This window comes from Pelophylax lessonae, assembly GCF_965119305.1.
Source record: "Pelophylax lessonae genome assembly, chromosome: 6".
NCBI classification, from domain to species: Eukaryota; Metazoa; Chordata; class Amphibia; order Anura; family Ranidae; genus Pelophylax; species Pelophylax lessonae.
This window is the reverse complement of record NC_138773.1, coordinates 204,386,514-204,411,980: the sequence shown is the minus strand read 5'-3', so window position 1 is coordinate 204,411,980 and position 25,467 is coordinate 204,386,514. Positions and strand designations below refer to the sequence as shown.

General features: G+C 44.6%; 1 protein-coding gene across 1 annotated transcript in view; it reads right to left on the bottom strand.

Moving 5' to 3' along the window:
* Positions 1-25,467, bottom strand: part of SGO2 (shugoshin 2) — a gene marked incomplete at its 3' end in the record, with an annotated part of 107,873 nt that overhangs the window by 73,222 nt on the left and 9,184 nt on the right. Inside the window, exons 2-4 of the mRNA XM_082260579.1 lie at positions 20,029-20,189; positions 15,437-15,612; positions 924-1,001 (exon numbers count right to left, since the gene is read on the bottom strand). Of these exons, the coding sequence (XP_082116705.1) occupies positions 924-1,001; positions 15,437-15,612; positions 20,029-20,164 (390 nt within the window). The 5' untranslated portion in view covers positions 20,165-20,189. The remainder of the gene's footprint in view (positions 1-923; positions 1,002-15,436; positions 15,613-20,028; positions 20,190-25,467) is intronic.

The following is a 25,467-nucleotide window of genomic DNA, read 5'->3' as shown; positions in this document are numbered from 1 at the left end:
TTCCACAGCCAGTGGCCAGGTACCACCCACCTGGGCTCTGTCACCTGATCTAGGATATGCATAAAAAGCTGCAGTGGCAATGGTGCAGCTAAGTACTGAATCAGCCTGGGAGGAAACCAGAGAGAAAAGCCTTCACATGAAAGTGGCAGGCTTATTTCAATAGATACAAGAGGTCCTTCATCTAAAAGGACACAAGGAAAAAACAATGGCTAGTTTGGAGAGCAAGGGGCAATATAGGTGGATGTCCCTGCAACCTATACATTTTGCCAGTGTCAATACACCTAAAAGTAGCTGCATATAACTTAGTCATAATGACTTATAGAAGCGTATGTCCTGTTCTCTACAATGAGGAAATATTGTATTTTCATAACGTTTTGCCAGGTCTCTATTTTTAAGGGTCTAGGTGAAGGTCCATTTAAATGAAAAAAGTGTCAGATGTTTTTTTTAAAGGTATACAGATTATAAAATGATGCAAGGTATTTATAAAAAGTTATAACCTTTAAAAACAAAGTTCTACTACCCAAAAGTAATAATAAAAGGTGTGGTCCTATTCAAGATTGTCAAACCTGCATTATCTGCTTCATGCACGAATGAGACCCACCTATGTATAGTGACCATACTGATCGAATGTGTGCTAGCAGAAACGAGGTCGGGAAGCTCATAGTAGGAGCCTCACTAGGACACACGTGTAGCAATGTCCATTAGCCACTGCATAACATCCCTTCCAATTCAGTCCTGTCTTCTTTTTCGTTAGGAGGAAAGCCAAAAAACAAAACCTTAGCTGACAGGATGGGATGTAGCAATGCAGATTAATGGAAAATACATTATTAATGCCCATTACATACTGAGTGTGATACACTGTAATGCATACCAACTGCTCATAGAGATTGACACCTATGTGTCATAAAAAAGTAAACACTTACCTCACATATGCTGCTGATTTCAATTGCTGCTGGCAGTTTAATGTTCATGAATACATCAATATCGGTAAGTAGTTTATTCTATAAACCAAGAATAGCACTGGTTAGGAGTACAGACTTCACAACTTTATAATGACAATGTCAGAGATTCTGTCATCATCCAATGCATTTTCCACAAGATCCAATAAATCTAATCTAAATGACCTGGTAAATGCAGCTTTATTAAATTGGACCCCTCAGAACAAAAAAGTGGAAGCTAGCACTGCTCACAAGGTTTCCTGACACCCGCTGATATACCTATTCAATGTTCGTGACTTACCAAGTAGTGAAATCAGGATGACAGCTCTAAAGCTATGTTATAAAGTGCTATGTAAACTGTTGGCGTTATCTAAATCCTATATAAAAATAGGAACAGCTTTCCAAAAAAAAATTAAAATAAAAACATTGGCATCCCTGCACTACTTTGGTCTGACTTGGATGCGTTGTGAGGTCCATGGACCTTAAGATTACACCACAGGTGTGAAAGGGGCCTAAATGACATCCTTATTTTCTAAAAATGATTCATACACATCACTGCCTAATGGCACTGTAATCTAGTGTTCATTAAATCATTTCTCATTGTGTTTTTCTGCCTCCTTGTAACATCCTTTGTAGCTTCTAAAACTCTCCTCCCACCCTCACTTCAGTTTGTTTCCAACCAGCAGTGCACAACCACAGTTCCAACAATAGCAGCCAAGTGCACTGCCCTGTGCACATCACACATCCCATAGTCCACAGCCCCCAATCCATCTAGAGAGCCAGCAAGAGAGGGTGGCTACGTTCCTACATACAGTGGGACCATGGAGAACAAGTGTGGCCACCCTCTAATAGGATGTCTGCTCATAGCAGCAAAAACAGAATTTGAAGGAGGTTGAGAGAAATAGAAGACACTTTTTAAAAAGTTAAAGTGATTGTGAAGTTTTGTTTTTTTTTTTTGCAAAACATGTTATATTTACCTGCTCTGTGCAAGGGTTTTGCACAGAGCAGCCCCGATCCTCCTCTTCCGGGGGGGCCCCGTCGATACTCCTGGCTCCTCCTTTTAATCGGGTGCCTCCCAATGGAGAGCCGTTTTCCATCCGCACCCAGTGTGCTCACGAGTCCTGCTGCTGCATTCATGGACACAGACAGCGGGACTCAGCTCCGGCCCCCCCCGCTCCTGTGTCACTGGATTTGATTGCCATTGGCTCCCGCTGCTATCAATCTATCCCAAGGAGACCCGAAACAGCGGCTAGAGCCACTGGGCTCGTACTCATCACTGGAACGATCTGGTTCAGGTAAGAATAAGGGGGGTTCTGTGGGACAGCTACAGCACCAAAGGTTTTTCACCTTAATGCATAGAATGCATTAAGGTGAAACACCTTGAGACCTTACAACTTCTTTTTTTTTTACAATTAAATTTTTATTTTATTGTTAGACATATAAACAAAACAAATATTTACAACTACAGTACATTACTCTGCACCAAAAAAAAGTATTATCCATACATACAAACACAAAAAAAAAAAAAAAAAAAATTGGGAGAGGAAGGGAAGGGGAATATCAATAAACCAATTTAGGGGCAAAAAAAAAAAATGGAATATCATCAATTAGTTAATATGTTCCTGCTTCTATCCTTATACAACAGGTGACATTGGCATGCCTACAGCATCAATCCAGGCTGACCACACTTTATCAAATTTTTTTGGGCAGTTCCTACTAACGTATGTAAAACGGTAGAATGGAAGTGTCTTAGTAACGGCAGCTATCCAGGTTGATCGGGTGGGAGGTTCGGGTAACTTCCATCGCAAAAGGATTTCTCTCCTGGCATAAAACAGGGTATACATAATACACATTTTAGCATATTTATCCCCAACCACTTCTGTAAGGTTACTCAGTAGAGTTACCTTTGGGTCCAAAGGAATCATAGTGTCAAAAATTTCCCCAATAGTATCCGTCACCGCTTTCCAAAATGTTGCAAGCTCAGAGCACGACCAAACAACATGTAGAAAAGTACCAATTTCATGCCCACATCTGGTGCACGAGGGATCCTTCCTGGGATATATCCTAGCAAGACGTTGCGGCGTGTAGTATGCTCTGTGTAAGAATTTGAGTTGTATAAATCTGTCCCTAGCCGCTATCATTGAGGGGATATAGATATTAACCGACTCCTCCCAATCTTCAACAGTCAGGTCTGGGATGTCATCCTTCCACTTATTATAGGTTTTCTCAAGAGACTGACTATGATCTGTCGAGAGTATATAATATATAGCAGAGAGAGTTTTCCCTATTACCTTAAAAGTTAGCATTTTCTCCAAAGGGTCTGATTCCAAGACAACAGGGTCTTGGAACTGGGCCCGCATAGCATGACTAAGCTGGCGGTAACGGAACCCCATAGTTGGAGGCAATGAGTGGGTAGACTGGAGAACATCAAAGCCTTGAAGTCTTCCATCTTTAATAACATGTTTCATGGTCACAATCCCTCTGGCAGCCCATACCTGGGGATCAGGGAGTTGGTACAAATGTATTAAATTAGGATTACCCCACAGCGGAGTGTGGGGGGATATATGTAGAGGTGTATTATATATCACCCGCGCCCGAGACCATATCCGCAGCACCGTCTTCATCAGACTGGTTATTTGAGGATGTGCCCGTTCACCCCGGAAAACCAGATTACTAAGGGCCGCATAGGAACCCAGCAATGCTGCTTCTAATGTAACTGCGGAGTTAGTTTTGGGCTGGGAGAACCACCACCGGACCGTGACCAGTACAGCCGCCCAAAAATACAACTTAAAGTTAGGAAACGCTAAACCTCCTCTTGCAAGAGGAAGATATAACGTGCGCCTTGCAACTCGTGGGGTACGCCCGGCCCATACAAAAGTTGTTACCATACTATCTAATCTCGAAAAAAAGGTTCTGGTCATATCAGTGGGAGAATTACGAAAAAAATACAGAAATTTCGGAAGATAACTCATTTTTAATAAATTAATTCTGCCAACCGGAGACAAAGGAAGCATGCGCCATGACGCACACCTTTTATTTAATTGTAAAACTAAAGGGTCAATGTTATTTTGCTGGTACACCTCCAGTGTTTGACCCACTTTGATACCTAAATATACCATATCCTGTACCCATTTCAACGGTGTCTGAGTATCAATTAAAGGTACCGATGGGTGTAGTGGAAAAAGGACAGACTTAGACCAATTAATACGTATACCTGAAAAACGACCAAAGATGTCGAATAATTGTAGGGCCCTATGTAATGAGGTGGAAGCGTCAGCCAAATAAATCAAGGTGTCGTCTGCATATAAGGACAGTTTCTTTTCAATAACCCCCACTTTAATGACTCGGACTTGTGGGTCCGCCCGCAACATAATCGCGAGCGGCTCCAAAGCCAAGGCAAACAAGGCCGGGGATAACGGACATCCCTGTCGGGTGCCCCTCAGCAGAGGGAATTTATCCGACAGGGATGAATTAGTGCGAACTCTAGCCGTAGGATTCCCATAAAGAAGTTTAATCCATGAGACAAAGTTGGGGCCAAACCCGAAGCTAGCAAGGATCTTCCAAAGAAATGGCCACTCAACAGAATCAAATGCTTTCTCGGCGTCGAGGGAGGCGACCACACCTGCTCCCCCCCCCCGACGCCAAGGCCATATGTGTAAACAGTCTCCGGATATTAATATCCGTGCCCCGTTCAGGTATAAATCCGGTTTGGTCCGGATGAATCAAGTCTATAATAACACTATTAAGTCGAGTGGCCAAAATCTTAGAAAGGATCTTCCCATCTACATTTAATAGAGAAATAGGTCTATATGATGAACATAATGATGGATCCTTCCCTAATTTAGGGATCACGACGATAACCGCTTCGCTCATTGTTTTAGGGAGATCCCCATCATTTAGAGATCCTACAAGAGTGGCTAATAGATGCGGACCCAAGAGGTCCATATGGGCCTTATAGAATTCAACAGGAATTCCATCCGGTCCTGGTGTTTTATCAGGTTGTAAGGAAGCCACCACTTCCTGGATCTCCAAAAGAGTAATAGGGGCGTCTAATTTGGCCCTATCTCTATCAGTTAAGACCGGAAAGTCCACTGCCTGCAAATAGTGATCCAATTCATCTCCTGAATAATTGACCCTAGTATTATATAGGGCCTGATAATAATCAGTGAAATTATGATTGATAATTTCTGGATTAGAATGAAGAGTACCTGATTGATCCTGAATATGTGCTATACTATACCCACTTGTCTGTTCCCTAGAAATTTGCGCCAGCATTTTACCGTTATACTCTCCTTGTACAAAAATACGTTGGGATAAAGAAAACAGTTTTTTCTGTGTGAGAGCTGTACGTATTCCCATTACCTCCCTGGTCAAAGATTGAAATTGTGTATAATGAGTGGGATCTCTAGTTTGAATATACAAGTTTTCCATATCTCTCGCCTCTATTTCTTTTTGCAATAGACTTGTTCGCCTATATCTTTGGATCTTGCCAATAGCTGACTGATAATACCCCCGAGTGCAGACCTTAAAGGCTTCCCAGACCATAGCCACTGATGACGTGCCCGGGTTTATCTCCCAAAAGGCCGCTATTTGAGGCGCGACTAAAGGGATTATATCAGGGTCAGAAATCCAATATCTGGATAGTCGCCATAGTCTGTCAGAGGGTTTGCCAGATAGTTCCATATTTAAAAGAAGTGGAGCATGGTCAGAGATCCCATGAGGAAGAACCCGAATCTCCCGCACCCGAGATAAGAGTGAGCCGCCTGCGAACATTAAATCGATTCGAGAAAAGGATTTATAAGTGGCGGAATGGCAGGTATATTCCCTAGAATGGGGATGGTGCCAACGCCATAGATCCGTCAACCCATAAGTCTCAGCCCATTCAGCAAGATCCGATTTGGTAGAAGAATCTCCATTCATTCTGTCCATGTTCGGGTCTGGAACCATATTAAAATCACCCACAATAAGTATATTATCATTCTCATATTTTGCAATTTCTTTAAAAATTTTATGTAGCAGTCTAACTGAAGCCGGCGGGGGTATATATAACCCTACCAGCAGTAAAGTAAAAGATGATATCTGCAAATTAAGCAAAACAAAACGTCCATCCGGGTCCAGGGAAAGATCCAATAGTCTAAACGGGAGAGACTTATGGATAAGAACGCTGACTCCCCGAGCATAGGTAGAAAACGTAGAGTGGTAGTGATGCCCAACCCATGGTTTCTTGAGAGCCAGCGTTCGGGTACCCAATAAGTGAGTCTCCTGCAGGACACATATATGAGGATTAAACGATTTTAAATATTGGAACACTAAGGAGCGTTTCTGCGGGGAATTCAAACCCCTAATGTTCCAAGAAATCATCCTTAAAGAGTCCATATCCACTCATAAAACAGTGTATAAAGGATAAAAAAAAAATATTGAGCAGTAAATATTACAGTATTCCCTAGGAACCCGGTGGAGGCTGGTCCATTCGGTATTCATTTATGTTATGACTAGCCATTTTTGTATATATAAATTTGTATGAAAAAAAAAAAAAAAAATTATAACTAAAAAATACAATAAATACAATAACAGAGTAATGTTCAAACATTCCCATCCCCCCCACCCCACCCATCTCCCCAAACTTGGAGAGGGTTTGTATCCCACCCACCGCGGACCTCATAGTCCACCCTAGAGGGTAAGTGTCAAGAAGGCGCTATATTACCCCCCTCCCCCTATTAAAAAAAAAAAAAAAAAGGGGGGGGAGGGGAGAAGACTCCGGCGTTCAAAAAGGACAAAAATATTAGTATCTTGAGTCACCCAAAAATTTGGGAGAGTAAACTGTTACAAACCAGGAGAAAAAAGAGAAAGAAAAAAAAAAAATAAATAAAAATTCAGCTCCAGTCTTACTTATATGTCTCAAGCCAGGATAACACCTCTTTAGGGGAAGAAAAAAAACGCACATGTTCACCATCTTGAACCCGCAATTTAGCCGGGAACAAAGTACTATATTTCAACCCCTTTTCTCTTAACTTAAAACGGGCTTGATCAAATGATTTCCTCTGACGCTGTGTTTCAACAGAATAATCTGGAAAAATAAAAAGTTTACCACCCTCATATTTCACTTCACCCTGAGATCGGGCCGCTCGTAAGACAGTGTCCCGGTCACCATAATGAAGGAGCCTCAGAATAAAGGTGCGGGGGGGGGGAGCCAGGAGGGCCTCGCTTCACTGGTATCCGATGTGCACGTACCACTGAAAAAAAAGGTGAAAACTTAGCATCTGGAAGGATAGACGGAAGTAATTGCTCAATAAAGGTCCCCGGGTTTACACCCTCGGACCCCTCCGGGAGACCGATAATCCGTAGATTGTTCCTACGATTGCGGTTCTCTGCATCTTCTGCTCGTATCTCCAGCTGCTTAACCCTGGCTTTGAGCAGCTGAATATCCGAGTTATAACCTTTCTGTGTGTCTTCTACTTCTGAGACCCGCGTTTCCATCTCGGTGACTCTGTCTCGAAAATTATCCATATCTTTACGGATAAATCCAATATCTGATTGTACACAATCAATTTTAGAGGTCAAGGCTGTCTTGCAGTCTACTATGGCATGCATGAGTGTCTCTAAACTTGCAGGCAGTTCTGCCTCCCTGGTCACTATTGTCTGATCGGTCTGAGACGCCATAGTTAACGTAGACTTGGACGGTGATGTCGCAACTGCACGGCGTGTCTGTACACCCCTTTTATTTTTGGGCATTCCTCCCCCCCCAAAAAAAAAAAAAGGGGGAAAAAAGAGAAAAAAAAAAAAAAGGGGGGGGGGGAAGGAGGAAGGAGTACTCAAACGTCTCAGTCTCCTTCCCTTCCCCCTCTTCTCCCCTTCCTTAGTATAGTAAGACGGGGAAGTTCGGGAGGTTTAAGTCCATCCAGTCTTGATGTCAATCTGCTTTGTTAATTTTACTGCATAGGTTGTATATGTCTTTCGCTTGACTTTATGTAACTTTATGTAATTAATAATTTACTACATAAACATATATACTGTGGCCAGAGAGTAGATGATATTTAGTGTGGCAGGCTGGCAGTATGCGGCAGTATGCGGTAGAATGTGCTTAAATTGCGAGAAAAAAAAAAAAAAAAGCTGAGGAAAAAAAAAAAAACCTTAGTTACTTACCGGTGACGGTATTTCTAAGAGCCTTTCAGGACAGCACCTGGAGAGAGCGCAGCTCCACCCAATCCACAGGAAACACTGCAAATAAAAACTCCTCCTCTTCCACCATGCCTCAGTCATAGAGTAGCCTCCGACATGCTGGAAAACATAAACTACCACAGGTTAAACATTTACAAATTATATTATAAACAAAACCAAGGGGGGGTAGCTGCTGCTGTCCTGAAAGGCTCTTAGAAATACCGTCACCGGTAAGTAACTAAGGTTTTCTCAGATCGCCTTTCAGGACAGCACCTGGAGAGGATAAGCGAGTAACTTACACTTAGGGTGGGACCACTGCCTGCAGAACTTTTCTGCCGAAGGCTTGATCCTGAGCTGACAACAAGTCCAACCTGTAATGTCTAATAAAGGTTGAATAGCTGGACCAGGTAGCTGCCTTGCAGATTTGATCAGGCGAAGCACCGGCCCTTTCAGCCCATGAGGTTGCCACAGACCTTGTAGAATGCGCCAAGATGCCTTCTGGAGGTTCTTCTTCTTGAGCTACATAAGCCTGTTCAATTGCCCATCTGAGCCATTTGCCTAAAGTGCTCTTTGATGCTTTTTCTCCTATACGGGACCCTGAGAAGATGACAAATAATGCATTTGTCTTTCTAAATTCCTTAGTTACCAGGAGGAACTGAAGTAAGCATCTCCTCACATCCAAGGTATGAAAGGATTCTTCCCGAGTATTACTAGGAGCTGAGGAGAAAGTTGGTAAGACAATTTCTTGTGATCTATGAAAAGATGAAGCAATCTTTGGAAGAAAGGCTGGGTCCGTTCTTAGGACTACTCGATCTGCAAAAATTGTCAAAAAAGGGTCTGAAATTGAGAGGGCCTGGATCTCACTGATCCTCCTGGCCGAGGTAATTGCTATCAAAAAGATAGTTTTCAAAACTAAATTCTTCAGGGAAGCCTCTTTTAAAGGTTCAAAAGGAAACTTAGTTAGACCTTGTAACACAATGGTCAAATCCCATTTGGGAAATACTTTAAGGGCTATTGGCCTATTGCGGGCTAATGCCTTGAAAAAACGAATGATTAGAGTCTCTTGGGACAAAGTCTTTTCGAAAAAAAAAAACTGAAAGTGCCGCTACTTGCGTCTTTAAAGTACTTGCTGCTAGTCCTTTCTCCATTCCCTCATGGAGGAACTCAAGCACTGAAATTAAATTTTTTAATTCAAAATTTTTGCTGGAACACCAAAAGTTGTATTTTCTCCAGACTTTCAAGTAAATATCCCTAGTCACCTTCTTCCTGCTGGAGAGAAGGGTGGAGATAACTTTTTCTGACAGGCCTCTGGCTCTCAAGATGTCTTCTTCAGTAACCACGCTGTCAGTTGTAAGCGGTCCAGTTCTGGGTACACTAGGTTCCCCTGTGTCAAAAGATCTCTCCTGTACGGAAGCTTCCAGGGAGGTTCTGAGGCAAGATTCAGCAGGAGGGCGAACCAAGGTCTCTTTGGCCAGTAAGGTGTAATCAGAATCAAGTTGGTCTTTTCTTCCCTGAACTTCTTGAGAACCAACGGAATCAGTTGGAATGGAGGGAACGCGTAAGACAAACGGAAGTCCCATGGATGGGCTAGAGCATCCAAGCTCCAGTCCTGATCCTCCCTGTGTAGGGAAAAGAATCTTTGGACTTTGGTGTTCTGTTGACAAGCGAACAAATCTATTTGGGGAAGACCCCAGACTTCCACGATCTGCATGAATACTTCTTGATTCAGACTCCATTCTGATTCCAACACCTTTTTCCTGCTCAGCAGATCTGCTAGAAGGTTTTGTGACCCCTTCAGATGCACCGCTGTCAGAGAGGCTAGATTTTTCTCCGCCCAGGAGAGTAGCTGTATTGCCAGATCTGATAGCTGTCTGCTTCTTGTGCCTCCTTGCTTTGACACGTAGGCCACTGCTGTCATGTTGTCCGACAGAACTTGCACATGATGGCCCCTGACTGTCTGTTGAAAGGACCAAAGACCCAAAAGGATGGCTTTCAACTCCCGCCAGTTGGATGATTTCCTGGACTCTGCTTTGGACCATGTCCCTTGCATCGTCCGGCCTTCCAGGTGGGCTCCCCAACCCCACGAACTGGCATCCGTCGTCAGACGTTTGTTCGTCTGGAAAGTCCATTGCAGACCTTCTTCCAGATTTCTGGAATTCCTCCACCACCACAGAGATCTCTTTGCTTTCGTGGAGATTCTGATGGATTTCTCCAGATGTTCCGGGTATGACCAACTCTGCAGAACGTCTCTCTGGAGAAGACGGGAATGCAGTCTTGCCCACTGTACTGCAGGGATAGCGGCTGTGAGTAAGCCCAAAGCTGCCATGGCCGACCTGACAGTAACCTGATGATTGGTTTGTAATCGAGCAACTGCGTTCTGAGTCTTCTCGATCTTTTCTTGAGGTAGAAACACCTTCTGGAGGACCGAATCTATTCTGTATCCCAGAAATTTTATCTGCTGAGATGGAATCAAGCTGGATTTCTCCAAATTCATGAGCCACCCCAGACTCTCTAGGTGGTCCTGAGTCTCCTGAAGGTGTACCAACGCCTGGCTCTTGGACTCTGCAAAAATTAGCAGATCGTCCAGGTAAGGGACAATTGAAATACCCCTCAGCCTTAATGGCTCTAGGGCATCCGCCATTACCTTGGTAAACACCCTTGGAGAAGATGAGAGGCCAAAGGGGAGGGCCCTGAACTGCAGATGCCAGACCGATTCCCCGAGATTGACCGCCAGCCTTAGGAATTTCTGGCACTCCTGATTTATTGGGATGTGCAGGCAAGCGTCCCTCAGATCCAAGGATGCCATGAAACAGTTTGGGGACAACAGTTTGGTCACTGAATAAATGGTGTCCATCCTGAAGTGCTTGTACCGAATTGATCTGTTTAGGATTTTCAAATTTAGGATCATTCGGTACTTGCCTGAGGGTTTTTTCACTAGAAAGATCCGAGAATAAAACCCACGGCCTTGTTGCCCCTCGGGGACTTGGATAATCACTTCCTGTTGAATCAGCTCTTGTAAAAGAGACATCATTGAGGAAGCCTCTTCCGGATCCCTTGGAAGGGGAGTAACATGGAATCTGCTTGGAGGTGTCTCCGAAAACTCCAGTTTGTATCCTTGAGCCACTATATTCTTCACAAAGGGGCTTGCGGATACGTCTTCCCAACGTGGGAGGAACCATAACAGCCTTCCTCCCACTGGAAGACTGTTGTCACTTGCTTTTATTGGCCTGGTCAGGTGGTCTAAAGAGGACTCCACCTTTCCCTTTGCCTTTATGGGAGGTCCATCTTGATCTCTGATCTTGTTCACGACCTCTGTTGGTTTGTTGAACAGAACGAAATCTCTTCTTAGGAGGAGATTTCTTTTTTGATGGAAAGGCTTTCTTCTTATCCGCCGTTCTGTCAAGAATTGCTTCCAATTCAGGCCCGAAAAGCAAGTCACCGGCAAAAGGTAAACCACAGAGTTTCACCTTAGAAGCTGAATCACCTGTCCAGGTTTTCAACCAGACCGCCCTCCTGGCAGAGTTGACAAGGGCTGCTGACCTGGCAGACATTTTGATAGACTCAGCAGAAGCATCGGCCATATATTTTACTGCCTTTAGGAGCAGCGGAAATGAATCCAGGAGATCTTTCCTTGCTGTTCCAGCCTCCACATGCCCTTTAAGTTGTTCGAGCCAGCACTCAAGATTTCTGGCTACCACCGTGGAGGCCGTGGCCGGCTTAAGGCTAGACGTAGAGGAGTCCCAAGCCTTTTTAAGGAGAGAATCTGCCCTTTTATCCATGGTGTCTTTCAGAACACCCATGTCTTCGAACGCCAAATCCGTGCGGCGAGACACCTGAGAAAAAGCAGCATCCACTCTGGGCTTTTTGTTCCATAGGTGCGCCGTATCCTCTTCAAACGGAAATCTCCTTCTTAGGGATTTAGAGAAAAAAGGGGCCCTCTCTGGGTCCTTCCACTCTTTTTCAATAGATTCAGTAAGGACTTTATGAACAGGAAAAACCCTGCGCTTTGTCTGTTCAAGGCCCTGGTACATTCTGTCATGAAGTGAAACTTGCACCTTTTCTTCTGCGATTTCCAACGTGGTGTAAATCGCTTTCAGCAACTCATCAACCTCTTCCAAGGATAATTTGTATCTGGAAGAACTAGCCACCTCTTCCTTCTCTTCCTCCTCTGAATCCCTGATGGAACAGAGAGCACTCTCCCCCTCATCTTCTGAATCACTTGACACTGCAGACTTAGAAGTAGACGGCTGGGAAGATGTACCACCCGTTTGTTGGGAATCTGATAGAACTTGTGGCGTCCTGGATAACAGGGAACGAACTGAGGACAGGGTGTCTGTGAGTTCTTTAAATGAAGATATGAATTCATTATTCTGCTGACTAGACTCTTCCTTCACAAGGTCAGCAATACATGTTTTACAAAGTGGCTTCACCCAGGAATCTCTGAGTGGATTCTTGCATGAAGGGCATTTCCTTGATGCTGGGGCTCTTGTCTTCACTGTGGCTTTAACCTAGTAAAGAAAAAGCCACCATGAAAGCCCAATAACCACAAATAAAAGAAAACCACCACTTAGTGATTTCTTGCAAGGGAGAAAATCGTGACCCACACCAAAAAGGATCAGAAGAAAAGACTCCCAGATGCATATGTATCCTGTTAGACTGGGAACAGTTACTCAGTCTACAGGGCAGGCTCCAAAGGAGGAAGGAAGAAACCCCACAATAAAAGCTCACACAGTAAAGAAAAAAGAGGCACCACTGCACCTCTCCTACCTGAGCTTGGCCGGCGCTGGCGGTGCCTGCTTCCACCGTCGCTGCAGACTTTTCCTCCATGTTGTTGAAAAGTGCAGCTTGCTGGCAGATCTCTCCATTTAAATACCGCTTCCCGCGTCCTCCTCTGTGGACCGGAAGCGGAAGCGCCGACCTCGTGACCTGCCTCTGACCCCTGCGTGTACTGCGGTTGGAGCAAACGCCGCCACGCCCCCACCGGAAGTCCCGTCCACCGGAAGGGACGCCGCGCGTCCCCGGGATCAGAGTCCGAAAGTGCGGGAGATTCAAATGCCAAAAGCGGCTCCCCACCCGCCGACCGGCCGAAGCGCGGATCTCTGACGCCCGGACCGGATCCTCCGATGGGTTTCAGCTCCCCTGAGCGAACGAGGTGAGAGGCTCCGGAGCATACCCCCTTTGACACTCCAGGGAGGGGAGCTGGGATGGTCTCCAAGCTGAAACAGCAAACACAAAACTGGGCAATAAATCCTTCTCTCCCCCTGGAGAGAGTGCAGCCCTTTCCACATAGCTCCTGCAATGCTTCCACCATGGCGGAGGAAACACAAATGACTGAGGCATGGTGGAAGAGGAGGAGTTTTTATTTGCAGTGTTTCCTGTGGATTGGGTGGAGCTGCGCTCTCTCCAGGTGCTGTCCTGAAAGGCGATCTGAGAAAAAAAAGTCATTTAAATAAATGAAGGGGCTTGATCCAGCTTGCGTATTGCAACTTGAGTATTACTCACTGCTTTCCTCTGACCAGGGTTTACTCACTGCTTTTCCTTTGACCAAGGTTTCACATAGATTACCAGTTTGTCAGCATCTACAGGGAGCATAGGAAGACCGGCCAGTGCCAGCAGTCCGGTAACTACCAGCCAAGTCAGCTCCTCTTTACTCCCTCTTTACTTCCCCGATGCGGCGTCCAAGGATCTACCAACGGATCCACAGGGAAATCATCAAGCACCCCAGCCGTCCAGTGCACGTTCAGTCCGTACACCTCACACCGCTCGCACTGCTGCAGTCAGTCCCGTCCCTCCGATCTCTGGTCTCAGCCAATATTGTGGCATCCAGCTCCTCAGAGCAGCCGCGAAGGGGACGACGGAGCAGACGAGCCGCCCAGCACAGCCCGCCGGGACACCAGGAGACAGCCTGCACCAGTCAACACAATGAACGCTGGATTGCCCGACGCTGGATAGCCTGACCTCCACCTATCCCCACGCTCAGGACACCGACATCAGAGAGTGGAAGCGGCCGAACACCAGGGAGATCAAGCTGGGTGTATTGTCAGGATACACGCCGGAGTCGGGAGCTCAGTTACTGCACGTCTGCTCCCGGCGCCATCTTAGACTCCACCCCCTTACAACTTCTTTAAGAATGCATACTTGAGTACAATATTTTCCTTTCAAACCAAAGTTTAGTTTTACTTTAAAGCAGAACTAAAACTACCAATTTTATGGTTTCCCAAAACAGATACAACACACCTTTGGTAATAACCATCACAGTTGCCGGTGTGCTTATGTCAGCTTTCAAACTTTAAAGCTCTCAAATTGCTAGTGACTGGCTGATAAAATGTGCAGCCCCATGGCAACTGCCGATCTAAATAGAGGCTAAGATGGGGACATCCGCTAATGTAATGGATAGGATGATTTAATTCCAGTTTAAATAGGAGATCTGTTCTCCCCCCAAAAGTTAATATAAGGACAAGTAAGTGTCCTTATATTAACAGTCAGCAGCTACAAATACTGTAGCTGCTTACTGTTAATATAAAAAGGCACTTACTTGTCAAGGGATCCAGTTCTGTCCTCACCCAAGCAGATTCTTTAATCGGCTTCTGGTCCAGATGCCTACATCGTGAAGTGTTACTAAATCCAGGACCCTGCATTCACTATATCTGGTCTCCCACAGTACTCAGGACATGGACATGCAATAGTTTTAGTAAATATAAACTGCTAAATAATTTTTTTCATCAGCAGTATACAGCAGTCTTGTGACTTGTATCACTGTCTGCTTAAAGCTTGTAGTTTTCATTCTCCCCTGACCCTCTGTCTGGACAGTGCTGATTGGCCCTGTGCTGGTCACATGCACTCTCATACACCAAGCTGAGCATGTGCAGCCTGACTCCTAATGTTCTGTTCTATCAAGAGATAGGTTGGAGTCAGTTAAAGAGGAGGATCAGAGGAGGATCAGAGAAGACAGCATCACACAGCCTTTACACACAATGGAGAGGATTAACCCTTTAGGTTCCACAGTGAGTACAACAAGCAAGTTTTACTGCATATACACACTGATTTTACTGATGTGGGTGTAGTAACACTTTAACTAAGAGAAACCGGCAGTGAAGCCTTGTGGCTTCCCAGTCGGATTCCCACTTCACAAGCACAAACCGTGCCGTACTTTGTGAATGGTCACGCAGTCTTCAGAGACCTGTGACGTGTCCCAGAATGCAGAGGGTGATGGCTTCTAGGAACACATCTTCAACACAGTGAGCAAAAAATAACATGACACAGCAATTTGTAAGATTTTCTTTGACTTATACTGACAACAATCCATGCCTAAACTTACACCATTGTAAGAAGACACATACCACGATACTTAAGTTCTGTCTAAGCAGCGCATTCTGAAAATGGAGCTCCTTTACTTCCTTCTGTAAAATCATCTTGTCATATTCAAGCATTCTTGACTTCTCCTTCTCAGCAGTCAAAGCACAGGCTAAAGACCTATTATTGTGCTTTAGGGAGATCTTTACAATAGATGAGTTATCTGAAATATATAGAACATTTAGATGAACAAATATATATCATATAAAATCATGGAAAAAAAAAAAAGTCACTAGTTAGTCATCTAAGAAATATTGTGCAGTAGTCAGATTCTTAAAGTCCAACCTCCTATCATTCATAGTTGCTGGCTGCCTAATTGAATTCTCAAATACTTTCCCCAAGTATTTTTGAAGATAAGTCCCTATGTCTAAAATGATCAGACTACAAAAGTGAATCCAACATCTCCTTATCAAAAGTTGACAGTTATTTGTAAAGCTACATATCTGTACAAACTGCTGGATAGGCAAAGAAAAGGTTTTGTACTTTAGCTGAAGCAAAAGCAACAAATTAATTTAATGTTGGCCCTCCACAGCCGTTTATACTTAGACTGCCTTCGCTCCCCGGATCACCCATGGGAACAAGGAGAAGCAGTCCTACTGGGTTAGACTGAAAATGGCTTAGGGACTAGGTCAATGGCAGTGAGCTTTTGTCTACTGTATAAGTTGGAGAGGTTTCTGAGATAATTCATTGCCAGGTTCATGTGACCTGTAGTTGATCTCCTTCATGCAAGTTGTGAATCCTCATAAACTAGTATGAGAATGCAAAACCTGTTTAAAGCAGTATTGAACTAAACTTTGCAAAAACTGCTGACAGGAGGTATTTTTATAACAGAAAAGATCCTAGTGGACTTTTCTATCATAATTGCCACCCTCTGCCAAATGTACCCACTCCGTATCCTGGTGATGTGACTCCCATGTGCATACTCGCACATTATGTAATAAACCTGTCAATTATTTTGGCTGTACTCCAAATAGGTAGAGGATGAATGATTTTATTAAAGCAGAGTTCCACCTAAAAGTGGAACTTCAGCCCATTTGCTTCCTCCCCCCCTCCGGTTCCACATTTGGCACCTTTCAGGGGGGGGGTTAACGGGTACCGGTTTTTGACAGGTACCCTTCCCCACTTCTGGGAGACAGCACCACAGGGCCATCCCTCTGAAGTTCTGTCCCCTTTCTCCTTCCACCGCCGCCGAGCCAATGAGAATGCGCAGCACACTTCGCACATGGGCAGTAGGGAACTGGCTCACTTCCTTAGAGTGAATGGTGGCGGCAGCACCCGAAAATCGGTTGGGGCGCTGACATCGTGGGCTCCCGGGACAGGTAAGTGTCTATATATTAAAAGTTAGCAACTACAGTATTTGTAGCTGCTGACTTAATTTTTTTTCCACAGTTGTACACCGCTTTAAGGGCTAATGCACACCAGCCGCTATGGACCGACAGGATCATTGCAGTGTCAACCTCAGCCCACTGCACTGTTTACTTTTTTTTTAGCGAACCTTGTTGAAACAGCTGTGTGGTGTGAGACGATTCATTGCCTCCCACTGCCCCGGTTAAAAAGTACTACATGCAGTCCTTTTTTTTAGTGCACACCGCAATGCAACGATGTGAATGGGGAGGGCAAGTCCTTTCACCTTATTTTGCGTTGGGACTGCGCTGCAATAGCCACACAATGCAGTCCCACTGCTTCTGGTGTGAATATATCCTAAAGCCCCGTACACACACGTCGAAATTCGGCCGGGGAATTTTTATCCGACGGCCGATCTGCAGATTTTCGGCTTGTTAGTATGGTGCTCTCGACAACCGACTGACTTTTCGGCCGAAAAAATTCTGGTGTGCGGGCTATAAAATTTTTGTCCACCGTCAAAACATGTCCGATTTTCGTGCAGTCAGTACAGATTTCGACAGGGAAAAATCTTATGAGCAAGACTGGGCATGCTCAGAGATGAAAGAACACAAAGAAAGCAATCCAACACACGACATCACTTCTGAAGTAGAATTCTGTCGGACGACAAAATTCGTGTGCAGTCTAGAGCACATTCCAACCAACAGACACGACTCTGGACAAAAGACGGACAACCGGTCGGCGGAAATTCGTTGCGTGTGTACGAGGCTTTAGGCTTCAGTCACACTTTTACGACTCCAAAAGTTGTGCAACCTTGATGCAACTATGGATGGGTGTGACTTGGATGAGACTCATTATCCTTCTGCAAAGTCGGACCCACTGTTGCATGTAAAATTGTAAAACATTCAGGTATGACGACAAGTGAAAAAAAAAAACGCAAATACCGTAGTTCCCTTTAAAGTAGAACTAGTCATGATAGGAAAAAAGCCAATAAACCTACATTAACATCAAGCAGCATGCACTTGGCTGCTCCTTTTTTAATTATAAAACAGCTTCAGCGTGTGACCTAAATGGCTACTAATTAGGCCTCATGCACACTTGAGCTCAAAAGTGCCTGTTTTACTGCTGTTTGTCTTTTGTTTTCTCTGCGTCTAAATGCCCCTCCATGTTAGCTTATGTATCCATGCACACATAAGCATTTATAGGAGTTTAGAGGCAGGGGCATTCAGAGACATAAAAAAAAATTAAAATAAAAAAAACACATTACTTGTGCGTTCCAGAGAGGAGCATTTTGGCAGAAAATAAAAAGCTAATGCGCCTAAGTGTTAGGCGCGTTTAGCGCGTGAGCATTTATCATTTCAATGGCCAGAATAAACTAATATTCTGTCCAATGAAATAAACACTCAAGCGCCTAATACACCTAAATGTGTTTTTGAGGCTGCGTTTATAAAAGCTCCAATGTGCATGAAGCCTTATTGCTGCACAGAATTGTTTAGGCCCTGTTCACACATGAGCGTTTTTTAGCTCGTAAAATGCTCATTTCTAAAAAGTCTCAAATGCCCAACAAGCAAAATCCAATTCATTTCAATGGCCCCTGTTCACATATAAGCATTTTGTCGCCTGAAGCTCAAAAAACACATGAGCTTCTTTTTTGGCAGATTACAAGCGTTTTTGGTGGATGCCAATGCCTGCCTCCAAACAACTGCAAAAAACGCCCAACAAAATACCTGAAAAAAGCCCAACAAAACGCCTGAAAAAAGCCCCAAAAAAAAGCCAAATAAAACTGCCTGAAAAAAGCCCCAAAAAAACGCCTGAAAACTATATGCTCAGGTGTGAATGGAGCCTTTGAGAATGGAAACAATAAAATCTCTGTTGTCTATTTGCCTTTGTGTAACGCCTAGATTTTGGCCCAAACAACTCAGCGTACAACCTCTTCTTTAAAAAAAAAATGCACTGGGGTTCTTTTCTTTGAGCAAAGAATATGAGGCAAGAATGCCTCTGGGAACGAGCTGTAGACATACTGTAAGGCCCTGTGCACACCTGAGCATATTTCAGCTTGTAAAAAGCGCTCATCTCTAAAGTTCCAAACGCCCAACAAGCAAAATCCCATTCATTTCAATGGCCCCTGTTCACATATGAGCATTTGGTCACCTGTAGCAAAACACCTGAAGCTCAAAAAAGTATATGAGCTTCTTTTTTTGGCAGATTACAAGTGTTTTTGTTAGATGTCAATGCCTGACTCCAAACACCTGCAAGAAATGCCTGAAAACCCCCCAAAAAACGCCTGAAAACCCCCCTAAAAGATGCCCGAAATTAGCCCAAAAACACGCCTGAAAAAAGCCCCAAAAAAATAAAAAAATAAAAATAACTCCTGAAAATGATACGCTCAGGTGTGAATGGAGCCTAAGTGTGACTAAAGGCCCGTACACACGATAAGAAAATCTGTAGTGAAAAGTCGTCCGACGACCGATTTGCCGATTTTCGGATTGTTAGTATGGTGCTTTCGACAGCCAACTCCGACATTTTGGCTGACAAAATCCTGATGTGCAGGCTATATAATTTTTGTCGTCCGTCAAAAAAACGTCCGATTTTCATCTCATTAGTACAGATTTTGATGGAAAAAAATCTTAAGGAGCAAGACTAGGCATGCTCAGAGACGAAAGAACACATACAGAGCAATCCAACACATGACATCACTTCTGAAGTAGAATTCTGTCGTACGGGAAAATTCGTATGAAAATAACCTCTTCACTTTCCACATCAGATTAGCATGCCACAAAAAACGGAGGACAGATCGTTCGATAATCTGATTGCGTGTACGGGGCTTAAGAGTCCCATTTATAAACATGGTGAAAGGGGGGGGGTTCTTCTGCCTGAAAACTGCAGGGCATCACTACAAACACTTTTTTTTGGGTCCATTAGTGATGAGCCTGGTAACGAGTTTAAATCCAATAAATGACACTCTCTGACATTTTCATTAGGTTCCCACATGCTGGATTTCCGCCAGGCACTCCAACTTCTTAACACAATCTTAAACCAAACTAATAGACTGACTGATTTGATGCCAAACTGACCTGTATATACATGAGATTGTGATGGGGCCATTAGGCTATAAGTTCCTTCTGAAGCAGGGACTGATGTACATGATATATAGTAAAGAAATGCAGAAAAGGTTCATAAATAAGTGAGCAAATGGAAAATCTATTGCCACATTTCTTAACATGTTTTGAAAACTTACTGAAGTTTTTTGACTTAATTTTTGAAGCAAAAGATGTCTGAAATTTTGCAGCCTTTAACTTCCCATTCAATTTTTCCCTCATCCGGTCCTTCACAGTTTGGAGTGTGGAACCTGACGAGGCGTTTGTCAGATCCATTCTCTGAAAGCTGCATATATTCAAGCTGTAGAAGACAATTAGATATATCATAGAATATATTATACTCAAGTTTCCAGACAGTACTGAAAATGCTTACAGTAAGCAAAGACTACAGCAACAAGGAAAACATTGATTAAAGTATGATCGCATTTTGAACAAAACATATGGTGCCAAAAACCAGATTCTGTCTAATGAGTTCCTATACGATTTTTGTTTCAAAAGAGGCTGCAATAAAAAATCAAAAGGATCCTTTGTACGGTAATTATAATGACAGTTATCAGGCTGGAGTGCTCTGAATGAACCCTTAGACATCAGTGTTAACTAACGGAGCCCTCAACATTAATGCCTGTTACATGATGAGATTATCAGACTAATCATCATATGTTTTTTTTTTTGCATGTGTAGCAAGGTTTCTAGGCCTATGGCCTGGTGTGGGTCTGCCATTAGTACCGGAATCCCATGTGAGCTGAGTCCCCCGGTGTGACAACTGAAGCAGTGACAACTCCGGCATCTTTGTTTATGGTTTTATTATAAATTAAGGGGATGGGAGAAGGGAATGAGTGGGATACTCCTTTTGACTTGAACTAATTACAATTGGGACTTCGATCCTGAAAATGCCCCTTGGCGCATCCTTGACCCCAGCCGGCGCCAGCCAACGCTCACTGACTCTGAGAACACTCTGTGTAACAGATCAAGTGTTGAATCCCCGACCTGTAGTCCAGTAGATCCAAGACTGAGAACTGTAGTACTGTACTCCTAACACTGTTTCACTGTGTAAGTCTCTGACTACTTTCCCCCGCCTGGCACAGCTTGAGGTAGTATTTTGTAGAACTCCAAATACCTATCACTGTAACTAGCACACGCAATACAATTCAGGGCCCAGAGTGCAGGTGCCCCCTTTACTACTTGAACTCTTCAGGGTCCACTGACTATGTACCCACTTTACAACTTCAGGGTCCTCAACCTAGGTACCCCCTTTACAGCTAGCTGACTCTGGATCCCAGAACCTCTTCCGGAGTAGTCCCCTCTGACTCTAGGCAGACCCCCAGGGGCAATCCACAGTACTCACGACCTGTGTAGGCTTTCCTGGGACTGGACCCATCTCTCTCTCCGCAGGCTCTCGGCACACCGGATCCCCTCAGCTGAACTCAGCACTCTCTGGACACTCAGACGACACCCCGAGATATCCACCTTCCTCAGACAGGAGGAGAGACAGCCGCACTCTCCTTCCTGGGACTCTGCTCCCGCCAAAGACACCGTGCCACACACTTCCCTCCAAACTTATACCCACTCCCAGAATCCCTTGCAGAGTAATCTGCCTTCTGGGGTAGTTACAAGCTGGTGGGATGTGTCCCTGATTGGGCTTCCCACACTGCCCTATAAGATGCCTCTTACAGGAGCCAGTGGGGATACTTCTCCCCTCAGCAGGCACCTGGAAGCCCTGACTAGATAAATCACAGCCCTGCTGTTAGGCAGACAAGGCCCACTACAGTTTTACCTAGCACCTATTTGTAGGTTGCTACACCCACCCCACAAAAAAATGAGTCAGGTCCCTCTGACTCTGAGGCAGCCACCTCTTATCAAAAAATCAGGAGTATCCCACAAACCTGGAAAGGGGGAAAAGGGAAAAACGAATTTACAGAATGAATTAGCGTGAAAAAATATATCTTTACAATCTGCTGTACATGTATATACACATTTTAAGGTGCATGAAGACTGATGCACCCCCACCAAATAAACTTACCTGGTGGAGAACAAGGAAAAATACAATGCAAACATCCTGACTGCCTAACTCTAAGGTGGTCCCACCTTGTACAAAGAAAGGGAGCAAAAGTTAGTCAACCTCATACATCATATGGAAATCCCATCACATTTCTATATAACTGAACAGTTGTCTCTGCCAACCAGTGTCTTGACGCGCCAGAGTCCTCCTTTAACTTGGAAGAGCTGATCCCCCTCACACTAGCTGTCTAAGCAGAGTCCTCTTTATTGAAGTGAAACAGAGCGCCTTCTGCTGTCTCTTTGAGCACTTCAGTGAGAAAACAGGGCAGGTCAGTCTCTCATGACCCACAGTCCTGCTGAGTCAGGGAACATCACAGGGGTCCAGCAGGGCAACACACCAAAGCTCTTGACCCTCACGAACTTTGCAACAATTTCTTCTTCTGTGTAGACTGTGGGTCAAATCTCACACAACCATTTGTAATCCACAACAGATCCTGGCCTGATGGCCCAAAGGATCCAACACACAAAATCTATCTTTCAAAAGACCCGGACCCCAAAAGGTCTAGCAACACAACATTTGACTTTTCCTAAGATCCTGGACCGATGGCCCAAGGGGTATATTTCCCTTCAGCAGATGCAACGTGACTTCAGCACTCTTTTATGAACAAAAGATTTCCTTGGTCAGTTGTGGTAGCCGGCCACACAAATTTTCTTGTTAAGTCTCTCCTTTCTCCTCTAGCCACTGGTGAATACTGATAAATTTGTTTTCTCTCAGATACAGTACTCCGGATGAGGTATTTGAACATAGTCATTTTCATTTTTGACCCGGATGGATCAGGCTTGTCTGGAGCCATCTGGGCGACGGACCTCCACCCTATCTATGTAGATGGAGCGCCCATAATACCATTGAACCTTGACCTTTTTAATTTTTTCTTTCAATCCTTCCTCCGGAGAATCTCGATACCGCTTGGGAACAAAGAGAAAGTCCCAGATGAGTTCATCACACCACCAGTCCCTGAATTTTTCTAACAGCATGACCTCCCTTGGAGCATATGGGTAGCTAGCGGGGGATCGGGTGGGTAGATCTGCTCTCGGCTCTCCGCAGGGTTTTCGGCCACGTGGTAGCCATAGCGGGAACACTTTGCTCCTCTGGTGAATGACATATCTCCTTCTCCTACACGTGTCTCCCGCACGGCCGCGCCCGGAGGAGGGGATATTAATAGAGTGGGTCTCTCCGGATTGGCCAGAAGTTCCCGCTATCTCCACCCACTCTCCATTTTGGGCGGCGACTCCTCCCTTTGGGCAGATCTGCTTGTGGCGCGCTTTCCTGCGCGGTACTGTAACTCTTCCCCTGCCATGCTGCTGCGCTGCAAACACTTGGGAAGTAGCTGCAAAGCGGAGTATGTCACTTGCCAGACATACATCCGCCCACCTTAATTGCACTAGGGCCTCCACTGCGCTTTTCTTGCATAAAGCCAGCCGCCCTCTCTTGCTCGGCAAGAGCAGCATCCCGCCACCGACTGCACGGTCGATACTCCTCTTCCTTGCCACACACGTGCAATTAACATCTTCTATACTGGCTCCGGGACTAGCTCCACGAGCCTCCTCTGCATGGCCGACTACAATCCCCACAGTATGTGTGCACCAGCCATAAAGAATAAATGTCCCGCTATCAGATGCACGGTTGACATTCTTCCACATAGCTTGCACCACCACCCTGCCCCCGCCACCTCTCTTCCCGTGCCCCTGGCCTCCATTTTCACTCAACACACTAGGACCTCCGGCGTACACTTCTCTGTCCTTCCCTGGACCCTTGACACCATTTGCACTGTCCACCCTAGGATTCCTTGCTATCAGGCAGTTACTGCATTCACGCATCCTGACATACTTGTCTCCAGCTTTCCACTTCCTGACAGCAGAATACACCTCTTAATCCATATAAAGAGTCTTGGTCCCTTTACAGTCTTTCCTGGAGCATTTGCGTTGCCACAAGCATCCCTCTCTGTGGGCCTCTAGTCTCAGTCCACTCTTCCTGCCTCCCCAGTTGCAATCTCACACCCGGCCTGATGCGGATATAACAGTTCCGGACACAAAAATGTATTTTTTGGACTTTTTCACGTGCTCCTAAACTTATACCCACTCCAGGAATCCCTTGCAACGTAATCTGCCTTCTGGGGTAGTTACAAGCTGGGATGTGTCCCCTGATTGGGCTTCCCACACTGCCCTATGAGACGCCGCTCACAGGAGCCAGTGGGGATACTTCTCCCCTCAGCAGGCACATCTGGAAGCCCTGACACCCTGACTAGATAAATCACAGCCCTGCTGTTAGGCAGACAAAGCCCACTATAGTTTTACCTAGCACCTATTTGTAGGGTGCTACACATGCTAATCTTATATAAAAAATGAACAGTTTACTAAAGTTACGAAAATTCTCGTACGACAGAATGAAAAATTGGAAAGTGATGCAATGTGTTGTAATGTATTTGTATTGCATTTTCAAACAACAACTGTACTGATTAAACAAAAATCATACGATCTGGTATCGTACTAAAAACATTTTTCATGCATGTCTTATCGGATAATATCGGATGAGCTATCATGATTGGCTCTCAAAAGCTCTGTACTAAGGATCAGATTATCTTACGATCGCTTTGAAAGCAAGATTTTGCGCCCGATTTTCTGATCTTGTTTACGGGGCCTAATGGTCACTTCAGACAACCATTTGTGTTATGCCATAGAAAAGGGCACAGGCAATAATATGTGTGTTCCACAATCTGGAGCTTCAAGTGTATTTCCACGCTTGCAGACAAACTGGGATAACTTTATACTCACTCTCTGGACACTTTATTAGGTACACCTTGCTAGTACCAGGTTGGACCCCCTTTTGCCTTCATTCTTCATGGCATAGATTCAACAAGGTGTTGGAAACATTCCTCAGAGATTTTGGTCCATATTGACATGATAGCATCACACAGTTGTAAATCATTTTTACAATCAGCAATTTAACAGATGTACCTAATAAAGTGGCTGGCGAGTGTACGTTACATGTTTCCAAACATATAGCATGACATAAATGAATAAAAATTGCTGCTTACCTTTTTACTTGCGTACCTAGTTTTCCCCTTCTATATATTGTTAAAGTAGAAATTTAGTCAGAAAATTAGGGCCTGCTAGATCACTTCAGGCTGGCCCCTTTTGCAGGTATAGCTATGTAAAACATTAAAAATACGCGCCTCTACTGTTTAAAACCCAGTAATACACTGTCTCCCCCTGCTCTGCACATGCTCAATTTCTCTCCATTTTTAGGCACTGCTAAATTTGTAGAGGCCGATCTGCTGACAGCCTTAAAGTGATTGTAAATGATTACCTTTGTAAAACAACCCATTCAGTTTAAGTCCCGGTTCACACTAGGTCGCTCCGACTTCGGGGCGACCTGTGAAGTCCCGTGCACCGCGACTTCGGCGCGACTTGCACGGACTTCATATAATGCAAGGTCGCCCCGAAGTAGTACAGGACCCTTTTTCTAAGTCGGAGCGACTTGTGTCGCTCCTATTAGAACGGGTCCTGTAGCACTGCATGGA